This window comes from Nicotiana tabacum, chromosome 19 (genome assembly GCF_000715075.1).
Source record: "Nicotiana tabacum cultivar K326 chromosome 19, ASM71507v2, whole genome shotgun sequence".
Classification (NCBI taxonomy): Eukaryota; Viridiplantae; Streptophyta; class Magnoliopsida; order Solanales; family Solanaceae; genus Nicotiana; species Nicotiana tabacum.
The window spans coordinates 1,325,968-1,344,805 of NC_134098.1; the positions used below are offsets into that span (position 1 = coordinate 1,325,968).

The 18,838-nt window shown below is 37.0% G+C and overlaps 2 protein-coding genes across 4 annotated transcripts; one reads left to right on the forward strand and one right to left on the reverse strand.

Annotated features, from left to right (window-relative positions):
* Positions 1 to 3,434: 3,434 nt before the first annotated feature.
* Positions 3,435 to 11,795, forward strand: LOC107804273 (clathrin interactor EPSIN 1). Of its 2 annotated transcripts, none has more exons than XM_016628127.2 (12): positions 3,435 to 3,545; positions 3,682 to 3,729; positions 3,859 to 3,910; positions 5,761 to 5,840; positions 5,950 to 6,028; positions 6,227 to 6,310; positions 6,446 to 6,591; positions 6,694 to 6,906; positions 8,461 to 8,621; positions 10,233 to 10,405; positions 10,513 to 10,909; positions 11,300 to 11,795. In XM_016628127.2, the coding sequence occupies exons 2-12, from the start codon at positions 3,689 to 3,691 to the stop codon at positions 11,509 to 11,511; spliced, it is 1,638 nt and encodes a 545-aa protein (XP_016483613.2). In that variant the 5' UTR covers positions 3,435 to 3,545; positions 3,682 to 3,688; the 3' UTR covers positions 11,512 to 11,795. The 2 variants fall into 2 exon arrangements, with proteins under 2 accessions (XP_016483613.2, XP_016483612.2); XM_016628126.2 differs by having other exon boundaries at positions 3,544 to 3,587.
* A 1,135-nt stretch (positions 11,796 to 12,930) lies between these two features.
* LOC107804272 (ELF3-like protein 2) lies at positions 12,931 to 18,525 on the reverse strand. 2 transcript variants are annotated; one of them, XM_016628123.2, is made up of 6 exons: positions 17,135 to 18,525; positions 16,236 to 16,280; positions 15,422 to 15,968; positions 15,172 to 15,346; positions 14,376 to 14,427; positions 12,931 to 14,260 (listed from the first exon to the last, which is right to left on the reverse strand). In XM_016628123.2, exons 1-6 carry the CDS (start codon positions 17,339 to 17,341, stop codon positions 13,319 to 13,321), a joined length of 1,968 nt encoding a protein of 655 aa, XP_016483609.1. In that variant the 5' UTR covers positions 17,342 to 18,525; the 3' UTR covers positions 12,931 to 13,318. The 2 variants fall into 2 exon arrangements, with proteins under 2 accessions (XP_016483609.1, XP_016483611.1); XM_016628125.2 differs by lacking the exon at positions 16,236 to 16,280 and having other exon boundaries at positions 17,135 to 18,523.
* Between the last annotated feature and the right edge of the window lie 313 nt (positions 18,526 to 18,838).

Consider the following 18,838-nt stretch of genomic DNA (forward strand, 5'->3'; position numbering starts at 1 on the left):
CGGGTTTAGTGGTCCGGTCCCGGGCCCAAACGGGCCTAAACAGGCCTCAACAGATACTTTCTATTTTTAATTTTTTTTTATAGAAGTTAGAGAAAAAAATAGTAATAAAGATATATAAGCTATATTCGATTTATATACTATATATACATCTTAAAATATATATATACTATATTATATATACATAGTATACATCTTAAAATATACTATATATACATCTTAAGATATACTATATTTATATATAGTATAGTATAGTAGATCTTAATATATATATATACATCTTAATCTCTCTCTCTCTCTCTCTCTCTCTCTCTATATATATATATATATATATATATATATATATATATATATATATATATATATATATATATATATATAGTAAGATGTAGGCAATACCAACACTGGTGTTGTAGTCAAAGCAGTCTTGAGCTTTTGAAAGCTCTCGTCACACTCCTCGGTCCATGTGAACGAACACACTATACTATATATACATAGTATATAAGTCATATTCGATAATATACATCTTAAGATATATATAATATATATAGTAAGATGTATATATATTATAGTATAGTATAGTATATACTATATATACAACTTAAGATATATAAGCTATATTCGATATATTCGATATATATATATATATAGTATATAGATGTATATATAGTATAGACTATAGTATAGTATATATATAAGCTTATATGTATACTAAACTATACTATAATATATATACATCTTACTATATATAAGCTATATTCGATTTATATACTATATATACATCTTAAGATATACTATATATACATGTATATCTACTATATATATCTAGTATATCTAGTATACTTAGTATATCTTAAGATGTATATGTAGTATATCTTAAGATGTATATATAGTATAGTATAGTATATATAGTATAGTATATATAGTATATCTTAAGATGTATATATAGTATAGTATATATAGTATATCTTAAGATGTATATATAGTATATCGAATATAGTTTATATATCTTATGAGATGTATATATAGTATAGACTATAGTATAGTATAAATATAAGCTTATATGTATACTATACTATACTATAATATATATATACATCTTACTATATATAAGCTATATTCGATTTATATACTATATATACATCTTAAGATATACTATATATACATGTATATCTACTATATATATCTAGTATATCTAGTATACTATGTATATATAGTATATCTTAAGATGTATTTGACAGCCCAACGCCTATTTTTGACAGTCCAACGTTTTTTTTTTTTAAAAAAAAATTAAAAAAAAAAATAGCCGTTGGGCCCGCTAGGCCCGCTAAGGGGACCGGGCCGGTCCCGGGCCCTGGCGGGCCAAACGGTCCCGGGCCTGACGGGCTCAATCATAGGACCGGCCCACGAGACCGGACCAGGCCCGCTAAAACCGGACCAAACGGTCCTGGCCCGTTTAGCCGTTTGGCCCGCCTAGCCCGCGGTCCTGGGCCGGTCCCGGGCCTGGACCGGCCCACTTGCCAGGCCTAATCTAATATCGCATGCCTACGTGCCTTAACTCTTACTTGCAACCTGTGCAACATGCTTAGCTGAATTACTTATTTTCTTGATTTTGAATTAAATCTTTAATTAAAGGATTTCTTGGTGTAAATTCGTTGTTTCTTCGGTTATCTGCTGCATATTTACTTTTGGGACTACGAGGCGGTTCCTCGGGAGACCCCCTGTCATATATTAACATTTGGGACTACAAGGGGTTTACTAGGGAGATCCCTCTGTTTGCATATTTACTTTTGGGACTACGAGGCGATTCCTTGGGAGATCCCCCTGCTATTGCATATTTACTTTTAGGACTACGAGGTGATTCCTCGGGATTACCCCCTGTCACATATTTAGTTTTGGGACTACGAGGTGATTCCTCGGGAGATCCCTTATGACATATTTACTTTTGGGACTACAAGGCATTTACTCGGGAGATTCTCCCTGTTTGCATATTTACTTTTGGTACTACGAGGCAGTTACTCGGGAGCGCCCTTGTTGTTTACCTCTATTTGCTATGTTGTTGTCTTCCTATAAATTCTCATTGTTCACTTCTCAGTCATTTCATTATATTATTAAATCTTCTGCCTTATTTTCCTATTATTTCCAGTAGGGTCGGCCTGACTTGACCTCGTCACTACTCTACTGAGGTTAGGCTTGACATTTACTGGGTACCGTTGTGGTGTACTCATGCTACTCTTCTGCACATCTTTTTGTGCAGATCCAGGTTCTTCCTATCATGCCAAATACCAGTGAGATAGTCGTATGTGGAGACTTCAAGGTACATCTGCAGTGTCCACAGACCTCGGAGTCCCCCTCTATCCCTATCATGTTGTTTCCCTTATTTTGAGTAGACTCTGATATATAGAGATACTTAGTATTTCTCTTAGAAAATTGTGATTTATTTGTACCGGGTTTTGGGATTTTGTAGTTATTTGAATTGCAGTTTTTATTTATTTCAGCTATTGAGGTTTGAGTTTCAGACTCTTGTTATGTTATTCCGCAAATTACTAGGCTTACCTAGTCTTAGAGACTAGGTGCCATTACGACATCCTACGGGAGGGTGAATTGGGGTCGTGACAATGATAAATTATGAAAACATGAAAGATGGTTATAGCATAGATCAATCAACTACTCTACCACTGCGTAAAAGAAACCACGCAAAGACAAAGAAAGGATAAATCACACAAGTAGAAAGATATTAACCAAGTTGAGACTAAAAAATAAAGTTCGTCAAAGATTAAATATTCAAAAAGATAAATCTAAATCATACGAAAGGAATCATATTCAATACATTGTAGTTTGCTATTCATAATCGTTAGAATACTTTGTTTCTTGCTAGTGAGTATGCTGGAAATAATTTAGTTTCAATATGAGTAGCATAGTATGTTTGGGAATTAGGTTTTTGATCTTAATTACTTGTTGGCTTGTAACAATTTTCATAATGTAAGACCCAAGAAAAAATTTAGTACTTTATTATTTTTAAACTCAATATATAAATATATTTTTCATAAGTAAATTTATTCGGTACGGTTCGATATTTTTTAATTTATTTTTATAAAATAAAGAACTTACCCTAATTATCGGTACAATTGTAAATTTATAGAAAACCCTATAATTTTATTAAAAGAAATCTAAAAATCGATTAAGTGCGATACGAGGTCGGTTTAGTTGTTTTTTAAACATTCATTGACACCCCCCTAGTTCTAGGCGACCTATTGTTAAACTAATTTTGGAATTTAAGGAAGTATAGAAAATATTTTAAAAGCAAATCGCTGGATTTCAGGGACGTTAAAATAGTTTTTCAATCAAAAAAACAAAAAGAATTAGAGAAAAATATTTTAAGCAGGTAGTCGGATGTACTAGCGACCTACTACTAAAATAATTATACAAATATCAAAAGAATTTTAGGAATAACGAATTATGATAACAAACTTCGTCTTCTTCTGCTGCTTCTCTCTTTATTAGTATTAGTTTAATAAAAAAATTTACAAAAGTCTCATCTGTTTCACGTATTTCTCTCAACCCAATATATTTTCCCCAAAATTATCAAAGTCATTAGAAAAATTCATTAACTTTAAATTTCAGATTCGATTTACATATTTTACGAATTCAAATTCAATTTTTTTCGAATTTTGTGATTTGCAGGTCCAATATGGATTTCATGAAGGTATTCGATCAAACAGTTCGCGAAATGTAAGCTATTTTCCTCTCTTACCTCTTAATTCATCGTGTTTTTTTGTGTGAAAATTTCAATTTGTCCCCAATATCTTACGCTTTTTTTTTTTTTTTTTTTTGAAAATTGGTGAACTGTGTGTTTTGCAGAAAGAGGGAGGTGAATTTGAAAGTGTTGAAGGTTCCTGAGATTGAGCAGAAGGTAAAAAAGCTTAAAATAAATACTTTCAGCTTTAACTTTTAGCATTAATATTTGTAGAATACACATAAAGTACATGACATAATCAAGTAACATAGAAATCAATTCAGTATTTTAAGTCAATGAGTGCAAAGAGCCGCGGGTCTACCTAAAACAAACTCTCTATCTTCATAAGTTAGGGGTAAGGTCTGCGTACTCACTACCCTCCCCAGATTTCACTTGTGGGATTACACTGGGTTTGTTGTTGTTGTAAGTCAATGAGTGCAAAGTATCGGTACGTGCACCCATTACACAATAGACGCACGTCACGAGTTTGAACCCTGCCACAAACAAAAACTTGGTATTTAAGTAGAGAAGGGTAGAGAACCGGACCCATTAGTTTCGAATCGTGTGCCACTAGACCTCAGAGATTTCTCGGTTATAAAAAAAAAGAAAAGTATCGGTGCACCCATTCTCAGAAAAGGAGTAGCACGTGTCGTTTCAAAGGACTAAAAAAAGGTGAACTCAAATTGTTGTTTCTCGATATCAAGGGATCATGTGTTTTAGTTTGGAAATAATATTTATTCCTTGATCTTATATAGTAATGGATGATTAACAAAGAACTAGATGGCTCAAGGAAAGCACATTGACTGATTAGTAAACTAAGGATTTGTCTGAAGTTTATTGGTTTTTCTGAACTAGATTCGGTCTTTCTGTTTCCTACTTGTTGATCAACAAATTTCTACTTAATTATGTTGTGGTAGATGCCAATAACCACTTTCTCACATGCATTGTGAAGTGTAATATCTATCATTTGATGCAGAAATGAGATTCGTGAAAGTCATAATTATGTCTGTGCTGAAATGCCAATGACGAGATGTCTGGGCATATGATCATGGTGCTTTTTGCTGTTTTTCTTTCGACATGTATTCAATAGAATCAGATAGTGATGAACGTAGACTACATGGTGAGATTACTGGGGAAACTTTAGTTGTATGGACTGTATGTCTGTATCATATGTACACAGTTATTAACAGTAATTTCGACTGAGCATGCGAAGTGAGGGACTTATCATGGGTTAAATGAAGCGATTCAGAAGAAGTCTGCGCTTCAGACAGCGAGGCACAAAGTAATGGAGAAGCTATCATTTCTTTGAATTTGATCCTAAAGATTTAAGAGATAGGTAAAGGGAGGATAAGGAAATAGGGCATTCTCTTGTGAGTGCTAGGACTCCTCTCCCGACATACTTCAGTGTATTTTTTGTTGTCTTCTTCTTCTGTGGGTTGCAGCAATTCTTCTTTAACTATTACTGTTTCACTAGTTCTCAGATTTGCTTTTTAGCTTCCTATTTTCCCTTTGAAATGACTCTTTCTTCTTCATTTTTTTGTCAAGTCCTCCTCTTATGCTAGTTCTACTTTTGGATTTTCTTTTGCTTTTTTCTTCTACTCAGTCCACTCTTGTCTTTTCTCTATCTCAATTATCAAAAAATTCTGTACCTCTACAGGTTGTTAGGAAATAATCTTTCAATTAAAGTTATTATAGTACAAGAGGCGGATCCAGAATTTAAATTTAATTGGTTCAACTTTGCATTGAACTCAATGTACAGTTAAAATTATGGGTTCATATCTAATATTTCTTAAGATTTTAGTAGGTTTTTACATATATATCTATATTTCATGTCAAAAATTCTGGGTTCAGATGAAGCCGTAGCCAAAAGACTATATCCGCCTATGTGTAGTACAATCCTAAAGCAATTGAGGCCTTTTTCTTATTTGTGCTTTTTCACTTTCAAAAACTATGGATTTGCATCCTATGCTCTTTTTGTCCTTTCCCCTTCATATTCTGATTATAATGTAATATTTTAACATGAATAGGTATTGGACGCTACGGATGATGAACCTTGGGGCCCCCATGGTACTGCATTGGCTGAGATAGCTCAGGCTACAAAAAAATTGTACAACCTCATCAATATAGTTGCTAATTCTTAACTATTTGGATTTTCTCATTTGTTCTCATCATAAAGGTAAGTTCATTGACCTATCAATTACTGGTGTATCCTGCAGCTCTGAGTGTCAGATGGTTATGAATGTCCTGTGGACAAGATTGACTGAAACAGGAAAGAATTGGCGTTATGTTTATAAGGTGTGTACTATATCCTTTTGCGGTATCAACTTTTTGTAGTTAATTGTAAAAACCTAAGAACCTGTAGAAAACTGAAGAAAAGTTTAAAATATCAAGCTCCCAATAGTCGGTTCTTTGTTTAAATTTTGAGTTTCATTTCTGTACCTTCTCGAACAACTTATATAAGGTCTAATAGTTGTGAAATACTTTTGGTACCAGTCTTTGGCTGTTGTTGAGTATTTGGTGGCTCACGGATCTGAACGCGCTGTTGATGAGATCGTAGAACATACCTATCAGATATCTGTATGTATTTTTGTGTCATTGCGTTAAATTTCCTTGCCAATGACAGTTGTGCCATGGTCATACTTAAAGGAGTGTGGTCCTTCCCCTCCTCCCCGTGTATCTTACCTCTTTCCCTCTTTCCTTTTGCTACTCAAGTCTCTCACAAGTTTCGAGTATGTTGAACCCAATGGGAAAGATATGGGGATCAATGTGAGGAAGAAAGCAGAAAATATTGTGGCACTATTGAATAACAAGGAAAAGATCGAAGACGCTAGAAATAAAGCTGCTGCAAATCGCGACAAGTAAGTTAATCCTGTAGGGTCTGACTTTGCTCTTGATTATTCAATGAGTCCCTGGTAACTAGTTGCATAGTTGCACGGTCATGATGGAATGCCACCTTTTAGGTACTTTGGATTGTCATCTTCTGGAGTAACATTTAAATCGAGCTCTGCCTCCCTAAATAGCAGCAGCAACTTTCAGAGTGGCGATCGATATGGAGGTTTTGGAAATAAAAGTGATGGCGATTCAGTTAAGGATAGTTACAGGGAAAAGGATCGGTATGGTGAAGATAAAATTGACCAGTTTAAATCAAAGAAGGGGTCTTCTCGTTTTGGAAGGTCAGTATGATTATTTTTTCTCTACTATGCTTCACTTTGTCCTTCTATTTTATTGTACTCTGAGCTTTTTAACCATGTACTGTTGGTTGAAAAATTCGTGATTCGTATTTGGGGTTTGTGGCATAGGTGTTTTTACTATTGGTTTCGTTACAGTTGCAACAGCCTGTTATGCACTGATGTATAACCATTCAATTGCATATATCTTCTTTTTTAATAAATAAAAGTACCTTTTTAAAAATAAACAAAATGATCAGTAAAGGAAAGGGCCAAATTTGTTTTTTTAAATTACCAAAAAAGTACCTTTTTTAAAATAAACAAAATGATCAGTAAAGGAAAGGGCCAAAAGTTCTATTTCTGGCAGCATTTGGGACTGAAGATCTTTTGTTATTGTCCTTTCACTTTATCATTTCATTGGTATTGCGTGACTTTTCACTCCAAGTTCTTTTTTGCATATTCTAGATTTACGGGAAGAAGCAATTTTAAACCCTGATTCTTTGATTGCCTCGGCAAACCCATGTTAAATGAAGTATACATGATTATGGTCACTCTCTATGGACGAACAATGCACTAAAATCTTTTTAGTAACTTAACATATCCATCAGTTAATCATATCTGAGTTAATCATACTTTTTGTTGTTTGACAAGAGTGGGTTGCTCTAGTGGTGAGCACCCTCCATTTCCAACCAAGAGATTGTGAGTTCGAGTCACCCCAAGAGCAAGGTGGGAGTTCTTGGAGGGAGGGAGCTGGGGGTCTATCGGAAACAGCCTCTCTACCCCAGGGTAGGGGTAAGGTCTATGTACGCACTACCCTCCCCAAACCCCACTAGTGAAATTATACTGGGTTGTTGTTGTTGTTGTTGTTGTTGTTGTTGTTGTTATCTAATCAAGAAGGTCATTATAATTGACAAAGAACTTCTAGAGCCAGTGGACTTGTTTCTTCTTTCCTCACTTTTCTTCGGGAAGTATCATCACCAACTTGTGGGCCTAGAATCTTCTACAAGAAACAAAGTAACAAACTGCATTAGGATGGTCTAGTACTCTAGTTACCAAATCCAGTAGCTTTCTTTATTGCCATAAGCAGGTTAATGGGTTTGTAGGCTATGGTATCTGAAGAGAGTGATGCGAGTGAAGAATGTGGATTAGAGAGAGTGTGGTGTTATCTGGTTTCTATTGAGGGAGAAGTGTAATAAAGCATAAATGGGGGGGGGGGGTATATAAAGTTTTACTAATTGCTTTTGATTCTAAAAGAGAGAAACTTGTCTCTTTTTCTTCATTGGTTCTCTCCCCAATTGGGTCTTCAATTTTCTGAATTGGTTACTGCATAGTGTACTCTATGCATACTTTTGGGCCTCAATTGTTGTGTAGTTCTCTGTCCGGCATGTTTAGGCAGCTTATACGTACCTGTTCGAACTTTATTTTCCTCTTTATATCACTGTTAGATTTAGCATTCAAATTGACTAAAGTTTAAGTGGCAATCATCTCCACAATGGTTGTACTGTTGCACTTTAAACTCCATTATATATCCGTTTTCTTAAACTCAAGGACATTTTGCAGCAAGGTTCAAGACACTGTTTCATCTAGTGGATCAAAGACGTCAGAGAGGGTAGGTAAACCTAATAAAGCTACTTCTAATCCTCCACATAGCGCAGCTGTATCGTTAAGCAAATATGAGGAAGATTTTGATGATTTTGATCCTCGAGGGACTTCAAGTACTAGTAAGTATCTGTATATCTGTAATTGATGCAATGCTATTCTACTTTATGTTTTCTAGAAGGCCCTTTCCAAGTCTTTTGCCTAATGTTTGCATAAAAAGGTGAAGTATCACTAGGTTCCATTTCATTTCTTTTTGCCCCTGGGAGTTAGCTCAATTGGCAAAGGTTGAGGGACTTGTGTCTTAGCACGTTTGAGCCTTGCACCAACCGAACCAACTCTGGTATTTAAGTGGAGAAAGGTAGGAGTGGACCCATCACCGTGAGTTTCGAAGGCTGCGGTTGGCCCAAAGGGCCGGCTCCAGCCAAACTTCTCAGTCATAAAAAAAAGGTGAAGTATCACCAATGTTTTGCATACAAAGGCAAAGTTTCACTTTTACAAACTTTTGGTGGTCTGTGCCAAAGAACTTAACTGGTCTTTTTATCTATCAGATATCCACTTGGGGGATCCAAAAGATAGGAAGAATTTTTCTTTCGCCTCACAAAAGCTTAGGTTTCCAAGTGGGAAATTAGTAAATTTTAAAAAGATGTCCTTTTGATGCCTTCAAAAGAAAAAAAGAAGAAAGAGGTTGGCTGGACTACAAAATACTAACGCTATTTATTGGTTATGAAAAGCCAAAGATAAGGTTTGCTTGTCCGGCTGTCGTTTTGTTTCATAGAGAAGACATTTATCTTTAAATTAATCTTTTATCTAATGAAGTGGTGTGCCGAACATTTTGGATGTTTCGAACAATGCAACTTTTTACATGAAATACATTTTCTTTTTGGGTTTTTTTTTTGGGTGGGTGGGGTGTGTGACAGGAACTTCCAAATTGCAGAGTTGTGACAATATATGTGGGCGAAAAGTAAGACATGGAGGATTCTAAACTTGGGCATTCCTGGAACGTATTTTCTTATTTCCTAGGAAATTACTTCTATATAAAGGTAAATAAGTAACTCCCCAACTACTTGGGAGCAAACAAAAGAGACGTCCTCAAACATTTCAAAGAAATGAAAAATAAATCAAGTGAAATCTTCATTATGGTCATGTAACTTGAGCAGCCTTTTCTCATGATTATGTACGTCTCATTTTTATATGCTTTATGATGTAGCATTAATATTACATTTTGGTGCTAAAGTCACAACATACAGATTTCCTTGTGCAACTTTCACTTTTAGTTTGTTTACCCTTTTCTTTTCTCTATCATGTTTATACCCGCTTCCACGCACACCCTTGCCTTTTGGTACTTGTGCATGTAGTCAACCTATTGTTTGTGTGATTAAGGGCCTTCAATGAAGCCTTTCTTTAGTTGACCTGTCTGGTTGATTGTTTTTCTGATTTGACGAAGATAATGCCAGTAAAATCTTAAGGACTCGATTTACCGGAAAATGGAAAGAAAGCCTAAGTACCTTGATATTTTGTTCTCAACAACCTGGCAGGAATTCCAATGGGGCAAATCCTAAGCAATTTTTTTTTTATTGGATTTGGTTTCTGTGATGCAAAATATTTAAAGAAAGATCCGTATAATAAATTCATCTGGAACCTATTCCATGTAGAATGTGTGTTCTAGTTAGTTTTGGATTGAGGCTCAGTTGTTGTTTCTTTGCAATTTACTATTTCTTTTGATTGTCAAGCAGAGCCTTCCACCGAAAAATCTGACCAAGTAGATCTATTTGGACAAAATTTGATTGGTGACCTCTTGGATGTACCAACACCTGTTCTGGCTGATAATTCTACTGTCACCAGTCATCCATCAGAGGTTGATTTATTTGCTGACGCCAATTTTGTATCGGCGAAACCACAGTCTGAGGTGAGGGTAACTTCTCAGGCTCCAGTGTGCAACACTCCATCATGTTTTTTTTGCAATTTTACTTTTTGGTTTGTTAGTTAAAAATTGGCCATATGTCTTTTCTGCAGATAAGTGTAGATCTGTTTGCTTCTCAGCCTGCCTCTTCATCTACAGCTTCTTCAACCATAGATTTTTTTTCTGCACCAGATCCTGTTGTACAATGCGATATCAGATCTTCTAAATCAGACAAGATAAATGCTACTACGGTTGATCCATTTGCTGCAGTTCCACTAAATACCTTTGATAGTTCTGATCCTTTTGGTACATTTGTTTCTCATGCTGATCCTGTATCAGTAGCCAGTGAAAATGCTAACCGTGGTGGGAATCAGGAGGAGACTCCTAGCAAATTAGATAAATCTCCTGTCGAAGCTAAGCCCGCACCAAAGAAGGATGATTTTCAAGTCAGGTCTGGAATATGGGCTGATTCATTGAGCCGTGGACTGATTGATCTGAATATCTCTGCACGTAAGTTTCTGTTCTCTGTCATCACTGGCAACATTCTGTTGAACAACTACATGTTTTTTTGGTTTAACCATACGGTGCCTGGAAGCCAGTGGCCCGATTAATTTGGAAGTTGTAGAAGCTCACTATGGGAGTTTTAGTGCTCCCTAGTCCCTACCAAAGAGGACTCCATTCTCAGGGCTCAAACCCGAGTCCTCTGGTTAAGGGTAGAGGAACCTTTACAGTTCCACCAGTGACCCCAGACCCTTTGGTGGTTGAACAATTGTACATAGTATGCTTACCATTAGATATTAGGTTTGAATCTGTTAGCTTTATATAGTAGAACTAGGCTATAGTTACTCATCTTATAGGTGTTTGTACTTATTCTTCCTTCCCCCCCCCCAAAATTTGCAGCCAAAAAGGTCAACCTTGCAGATGTAGGCATCGTGGGTGGATTGACCGATGGGTCAGATGTGAAAGAAAAAGGGCCTACTACATTTTACATGGGTAGAGCCATGGGTCAAGGAACCGGGCTTGGCCAATCCGGGTTCACGTCCACATCAACGGGCGGCGCTGACTTTATTTCAAGTCACCAGAACTATCAATTTGGCAGCTTCCAAAAGTGATTTCGCATATCACCACAACTGAGATTCATTCCTCCCAGTTCCCACTAAATATTCATTTGTGAATTTCACCTCTAAATAGAAGTAGAGAGCAGTAGTGTTTTGGTGCACATTAGGAAAGTGATCAATGTTATGTCATTAACAGGCTACTAGTTTATACACACACACACACACACACCATGCGGCTATCCTGCAGAGTGCAAAATATTTTTTTGCTGTGCCTCTTTTACTACTATACAGAATTTCCTTGTACTTGATCTTATAAATCATGTCTTATGCTTTTCCTATATACAAATTTGGCATATGATTGTGTACACTGCCTGGTACTAGTCTGACTCATGGTGATCTAGTGAGAAGATCATTGCATTGCTCCTAGTGGTTTGATTGCAACGGTTCAAAAATCGAGTGGCAATGTTGACCACCGAATCAGATGTCTCAGGGTGTGCTGGAATGGTCGGGATTTATCCACCTTGAATCAGATGTCTCAAGTTGAAATCATAGAAATAGAGAATCTTTTTTGTAAGAAGCTAATTTACCCCCTTGGTGGGATTGCCTGATGCGGATTCGGATTAGTTGAGCAGTGGGCTCGGATATTGGATGGTTAAACCGGAAAAGAAATAAGTGACAATGTAGAGTTGTCTCTCACCCTTCACAATATCTCAAGTACTAGAATTAAATCAATCTTTCCTGGAAACTGTGTTTGCGACTTTGCGTTCAGAAACCGATAGCTGGGAATGAAAGAGAGAATCGTCTATCAATCGGTTTCATCAACAAAGGGATCTAACTTGTTTACAATGCTTTTGATTTACTAGTTACTACCATATTTTCTTGAAGATTTTCTGAGCTTAGCTTTTCTAGTTAGCCATTAGTGAGAATTCTCAAGTTTAAGCTATCATTTGAAGGTGTGTGAAATACGGAAAAGAACCATATCGAAAACATTTTTAAAATCATATTCAAAACATTTTAACCCATTCTTTTTCATAGAGCCCGTGTATTGTAAGTGATCCAAACCTGCTCGAAGCGAGCCTCCCATAGAAGCAAATAAAATTGGTGAGTTGTATGAACTAAGTTATGAGCAATATGAAGCCAAACCGGCAAGACCAAGGAATGAACGGGTGACTTGCACAAATAGGACACTTTGGTACCACTATTGATTTTTTTGACTCCGCTTAGCCCAATGGGCATAACTTCAAGTTTAACAAGTGTTGCCCCTGCTTGCCCCATGGTCAATACTATGGCCAAACCGTTGATAAAAAAATCAAGACCATCCATTTTTGAAGTCATTTGGTATAATTTCCCGCGAACAAGAATGTACAAGGGACAAGAGCCCCAAACATAGAATGAGTTCGCAATTACTACCACTAAAAATTGTCGCCCTCACCCTTTAAAGATAGGGATGCAACAGAAAGTATTCAAAGATATGCTTCTTTACAGTTAGATGCTAAATTAATTTGTTCACATCATCCATAAAACCAATCAGTTGTAGCAACACATGCAAATGGAAAATTTAACCTCAAATACATATGAAATGACGACCAAATTTCTACAGCAGGTTCCAAATTTCTTTTTCATTTATCCAAACTCCGAAGTCTGAACGAAGACATCTTAAGAGAGCTCTGTCCATTTTCAAAATGAGGACCAACAAAAAAATGGACTCAAGTGTACAGCATGGGAAGAAGCACTCGTTGTACACTGTATATTATCTAAAAAGTGGCTCACCGATAGAGTTATCAAAGGTACATGGTCACCCTCTAGATGACGGAAAAAGAGTCAGTTCTATTCTCTGTATAGCAGATGATGGAAATCCGAGTCATTGTTGTTTTCTCTCTTCTTGAATCGACTGAAAAATCCGAGCAGCAGATTCTGTAGCAGACCTCGCATTATGAGGCACAACTTTGATGACTTTGGTAGGACTACTAGGAAAATGTTGCTGCTGCCTAAGATCAGGGTTGCTAGCTGGAGAAGTCGGGAAAAGAGGAAACACACTTCTTCCTCCCGTGGAGTTTACCACGTCTGCTCTACGACTTCTTTCACTTGGACTACTTGCAGTGCTGGCCTGCAACTCAGAATCTCTAGAGAGATACAATCTCACGTCTGGCATGGTTACATTATTCTCACTGGCAACGTTACTTGAGTTCTGGTGTTGAATGTTAAAATTAGCTCTCCCTTCTGAGAACTGACCTTGAGAACTTGTTTCAGCAATCTGGTCCGGTTGATCAATAGCTGGAGACGGGATTACTGGATTCATAACTGACATGCCAAACGGAGGAAAGTAGCCATGACCAGTTGGAGGCGCGAAAGGAGCTCCCATTCTTTGATAGTATGCTGGAGCTAAAAAGTTTGGATTCGGGGGTCCACAACCTCTATATACTGGACTCGTGAATGCAGGTCCGGGGTGTGGCTTGTATACGAGTCCTTCAGAAGGAGACATCACGGGTATTAACCATTGCTGCCCTGAAGATTGATTGAAGAGCCACGGACCCATGTGGGAGTCGTGTTTTACCGGTGTTGGTGACGCGATTTCTGAAAGTGGTCTGCGGCTAGAAAGAGATGTCTCTCCTACATTTTCGGCATTGGATTCCGTCCTAGAGTTAGGCTTCTCAGAATCATTCTTCTGTTTCGAAACATTTTCAGGTGCTTTGACATTATACTCCAATGCAAGTCTTTTAGTAGACAACCTCTTTAAAGGTTTGCCTAAAGAAGAACCATCTTCGAGCATACTATTTGGCGAACTAGCTATCAGTTTCTGGACCTAATGAGTAATAAACAGAAAAACTTGAGCAAAATACTAAGTCCAAAGAAAAACAGGGAATACAAAATCTCAAAGATGATAAATTGAAGTTATTCAGTCTCTACAGCTGCTTTACCTTGAGTAGTCGATGCAACTCGAATACTTGAACTGCAAGCACTCTCTGTTGGCTGTAACCAGGACAATAGGGACAGCATCAAGAAAACAAATAACAGATAAAAAGAGATTAGCTCTTTAACATTCATGCAGCCGAAGTACCGATACAAAATAAAACTAATATAAGACTCATGTACAGATGAAAATCAGCTGGAAGATGAATACCACTCTAAATTATACAATGATTACTACCATTACTAAAAGAAGAATATAAATTATATCTAATTCTCCTTGGTGCTTACACAAATTGAAGGCTTCCCCAATCACATCGAATTGCAATAACCAGTGAACTCTAGATTGTTAAACTTTTTTTCTTTTTTTAAAGATTTTTAAAACTAAAAAGACAAACTCAAGCAAACGAAAAGCGGGGCTATCAATACAAAATTGTTAGGTCTAAGCGTTCAACAAAGCCTATCAGCATTAAAAAGCATGATGAAGTACACTACAGAATTTTACTGTAGAAATATTTGAGGAGAACATCCCTCTTATTTTTCCAAAAAGAAAAATACCATAAGGATACACAAAAGGGACAATTTTACTTTCACTATACAAGTCATGATCTTTGTGATACTTGAAAGTACATCATCAGCAAGTAAATGTCGGGTTCAAAACAAAGCCAACTAATAATATCCCCAAAAACCCATCTGCCAAAGAGAATGTTACGTCTCATTTTTGCACAACGTGATAAGAAAATGAAGATATCAACCTCAAGCATATGCAACAATCAATCAAAGCTTGCACCAAGAAACTGAACTTACTTGGCAATAGCTCGTCTTGCTCTCCAGAAACGCTTTTGTCCTATTATTCTAACAATATCATCGGGAGATATGTCCATTTCAGGTACATACTCCACCATAGAAGTCTCTGATAAGTCATCACTCCGGCCCATATCTCCTGTTTGTGATGATTTACATGTCTTGTCTTCCGGGGATTCTGTATCATTAATAAGGTTATTAGGATTTATACTCTTTTTTGATACAAATTCCTTCAAATGGAATGAAGAATTACCATTATCGACATCCACGGCAGATCCGGAAAAGACAGTGCAATCACCTCGAGAATCAGGTCTGAATTGTAACCGTACAATATTGGTCGTCTGTAATTCACCAAAGGTATTTGCATGATTCTTTCTCGGTTTGAAATGCAACAATTTATCAGTTTGCTTCAAAATACCTTCTGCCTTATCCAAAGATAAAGAATCTGAGGTAGATTTACGGCTTATTGCACCAGCTTTGGAGTTCTCTCCATGCTGGATTTTACCAAGCTGTCTCGTAATCAGACATGTAATTTCTTTCGATTCTTTGTTTGAGCACCCTGAAATCGCTTGATTAGAGGGAGAGAGCTTTTCCATATCAAGAATGTTATAAGATTTCACATGTCCCTGATCCACCTTGAAATTACCAAACGTGGGAATTCTAAAATCATTCTTTTCTGTTTGCTTTCTAGACTCAACTTTCTGCAACGGGGTATTTGAATCACAACTGCTGCCATGTGGCTTCTCAACTGGATCAGGAAGCTGTCTCGAGAAAAATACACCTCTTTCATGATCATTCCCCTACACAATTTAGTTGCTGAACTCAGATATAACAAATTCAAACAACCACAAACTTACTATCCATGCACTAAAAATAGAAATAACAGCTCAGTCAGGAAAGATAAAGTTTGACATCAAGAAACCCTCTAAACCAGCAACTAGGGAGTACCACCTCACAACTTAAGTACACAGTTACCTTAACTGTAACTATGACCACAAGGAGAAAAATGGAGGAATGGAAACGACATATTTTACGTGGAAGAAGGGATCAAACTTGCATAAAGAGACCTTTAAGAAAATGGAATCGCATCGACAGAGTTGAATAGCATCCTCCTGGAGCATTAAAGTGAAACATTTGGGAATTAGTTGTAGTTATTGGTACTTGATACTTGGTAAAGAGGAAAAATTCCAATGTAAGCCTTACTCGAACTGAACACACACACACCCCCCCCACCCCCCCACCCCCTTTTTCTGTAAAAAGAAAAAAACAGACACACAAGAACAAAAAGTGCAGATAACATAGACAAGCAGCAATGCCATGATACCAAATCATAAAGTGATGACAGTTGATTCATTTTTCATCGTCAAGCAATGCACCGGAATTCAAGCTCAATGCAAAAATATTTATACTACCATTTATCTTAACAAGAAGAACAACCTATTATCTTTTTTCTTTCTTTTGTTTTTGGATTTTTTAAGGGGAGCCTCGGCGCAACAATAAAAGTTGCATCTATGTTACCGCTAGGTCACATGTTCAAGCCGTGGTAAACAGCCTCTTGCATAAATACAAGGTAAGGCTGCGTACTTAAGACTCAATGTGATCCTGTCCTTTCCAAACCCCACGATATTGGGAGCTTAGTGCATCAGGTTGTCCCCCCCCCCCCCCCCTTTTCTCCTTTCCTTTTTTTTGGGTTTGCTTTTGGGGTTGGCGGGGTTACTCAACAACAAAAGCTACTTCTCAGTAGAGGTGGAATCAAAATTTAAAGACAAATGGTGCACCTCTTAACATATATAAATATTTTTAAATTGGATTTTATATATACACATGTAGAGTCTCCCGTTGTTTGTATGTTGGATCTGCTTCTGCTTACCATAACAATGTAAATTCAAGCAGAATGTTCTGACCTAAAACCACTGACAAAGTTTAGAATATAGAAATAAAAAACAGCTATGTGAACTTGGTTTACCTGACTTGAGTAAGGAGGTACAGTGTTAGTATTATTGTTAAGAGGCAAATCACCAGGGTTGAATCTTTGAGAAGGAATACTAAGCTGTTCATAAAGAGCCATCTTGTTCCTTGGAGGTGCTCTTGGACCTCCTTTTTCTGTATCATTCACATGAAGCCTTGGAAACATTGGCCCCATTACTCTCTCTTCACTTTTCCCTCTCTTCATCCTCTTCCACCTCACCACTCCAATTCTAGTACTTCTTTTTTATGACCGAGAACTCCGTCTAGGGCCAACCGCAGCCCTCGAAACTCTTGAGTGATGGACCCGCCCCTCTACCTTTCTCCACTTACACTTCTTCTGGTCGAAACTCCGGATAATGGGTCCGCCCGTCCTCCTCCGCTTACTCCCCTTGTAGTCTTGTAAGAGATACAACAAAGTACTGTATTTTTTATTTTTTTTATTTTTACGAGGGTGGTGTCCGGGCCAGCTTGCACGCACCTCGATTATTCCACTAAATATCTACTACCTCCCATCAGTACAAATGCAACAAAGCACTATTTGTTTTATGATGGTGTTGTCCAAGCCAACTTGCTTGCATCTCGACTATTTGCTATTTCTCACTAGCACAATACAACAACGTACTATTTCCTTTTTATGACCACGGTTTACACGACAACTTGCTTGCACTTGACTATTGCACCGGATACTTGCTACTACTCACCGGCACAGATACAACAAAGTACTATTTCCTTTCTATGACGATGGTTTTCGTGACAGCTTGCTCGCAGCTCGACTATTCCACCGGGTTCGTGCTAACTCTCGCCCGCACAATACAACAAAGTAGTATTTAATATTGACTAATTCAAGAATCCTCCAAGAGCTGCCATCAACTATTCAGATGATCACAAACTCGTAACCCCATAAACCAAAATCAATCCATGTCCTCAAATGAGTAGAAAATTCAAATTTCACTAGCACTAACACTAGAAACTGAAAAAGTCTATTCTGTTATACCTGCTCGAAACTAATCTGACCCACTTGAGAAAACACTGAAATCCATATATCCAGAAATAAAAAAGCCTAGTTCTTTTACCTCAAATCAAGCACTTTTAGAAGTACCCAGAAGCAAAAAGACATGAGCTTTGCTTTGAACAAGAAGAAACCCCCTTCAGTACTTGTCCATCATAGTACAATGATGAACAGAAGGCTAAAATGTTGGGAACAACAAAGAAGGAAAAAAAGAGTTAATGAAAGTGAAAAAACAAGAAGTGATTCTTAAAATAGGAAAAGGGAGATTCTTGAAGGAAAAAATCCAAGCCAAAAAAGTTCGGCCATGGACCCAATTTTTGGCAGAATATAGAGATAGTTTATGGGAGTACAAAAATTATTGGGACTGTGATTGAGATTTCTTTCAATTTTTTATGTCAGATTGGCAACTTGGTCATTATAATAATTAAGTGTATGCCTCTTTTAATATACAAGTAATTTTTGATTGGTAGACAATAAGACAAAGAATGATTCATCGGAGAGACGGTGGCCTACATTTTTTATCATTGGATAATATGTACTACAAAGGTCTAATTGCAGAGCAACAAGTATAGTCAAAATTGTTACAATTGTTATGAAAATAATTATATAGTGGATGTTCATTTATTACTCCGCTATTCATTTAGTGAAGTTTATCTACAAGCAGCTGATGCAGGCAGGTTGCAAGCAGCTCAA

What these genes read in the sequence shown, in the direction of transcription:
- LOC107804273 (XM_016628127.2), top strand. Translation starts at nt 3,689, where the DNA reads ATGGATTTCATGAAGGTATTCGATCAAACAGTTCGCGAAAT. An exon ending in GATCAAACAGTTCGCGAAAT is followed by an intron (nt 3,730 to 3,858) that starts GTAAGCTATTTT and finishes TGTGTTTTGCAG; the next exon opens with AAAGAGGGAGGTGAATTTGA. An exon ending in ATTGGCGTTATGTTTATAAG is followed by an intron (nt 6,029 to 6,226) that starts GTGTGTACTATA and finishes TTTTGGTACCAG; the next exon opens with TCTTTGGCTGTTGTTGAGTA.
- LOC107804272 (XM_016628123.2), bottom strand. Translation starts at nt 17,341, where the DNA reads ATGAAGAGAGGGAAAAGTGAAGAGAGAGTAATGGGGCCAATGTTTCCA. An exon ending in GCGATTCCATTTTCTTAAAG is followed by an intron (nt 15,969 to 16,235) that starts GTCTCTTTATGC and finishes TAAATTGTGTAG; the next exon opens with GGGAATGATCATGAAAGAGG. An exon ending in AGTTGCATCGACTACTCAAG is followed by an intron (nt 14,261 to 14,375) that starts GTAAAGCAGCTG and finishes ATTACTCATTAG; the next exon opens with GTCCAGAAACTGATAGCTAG.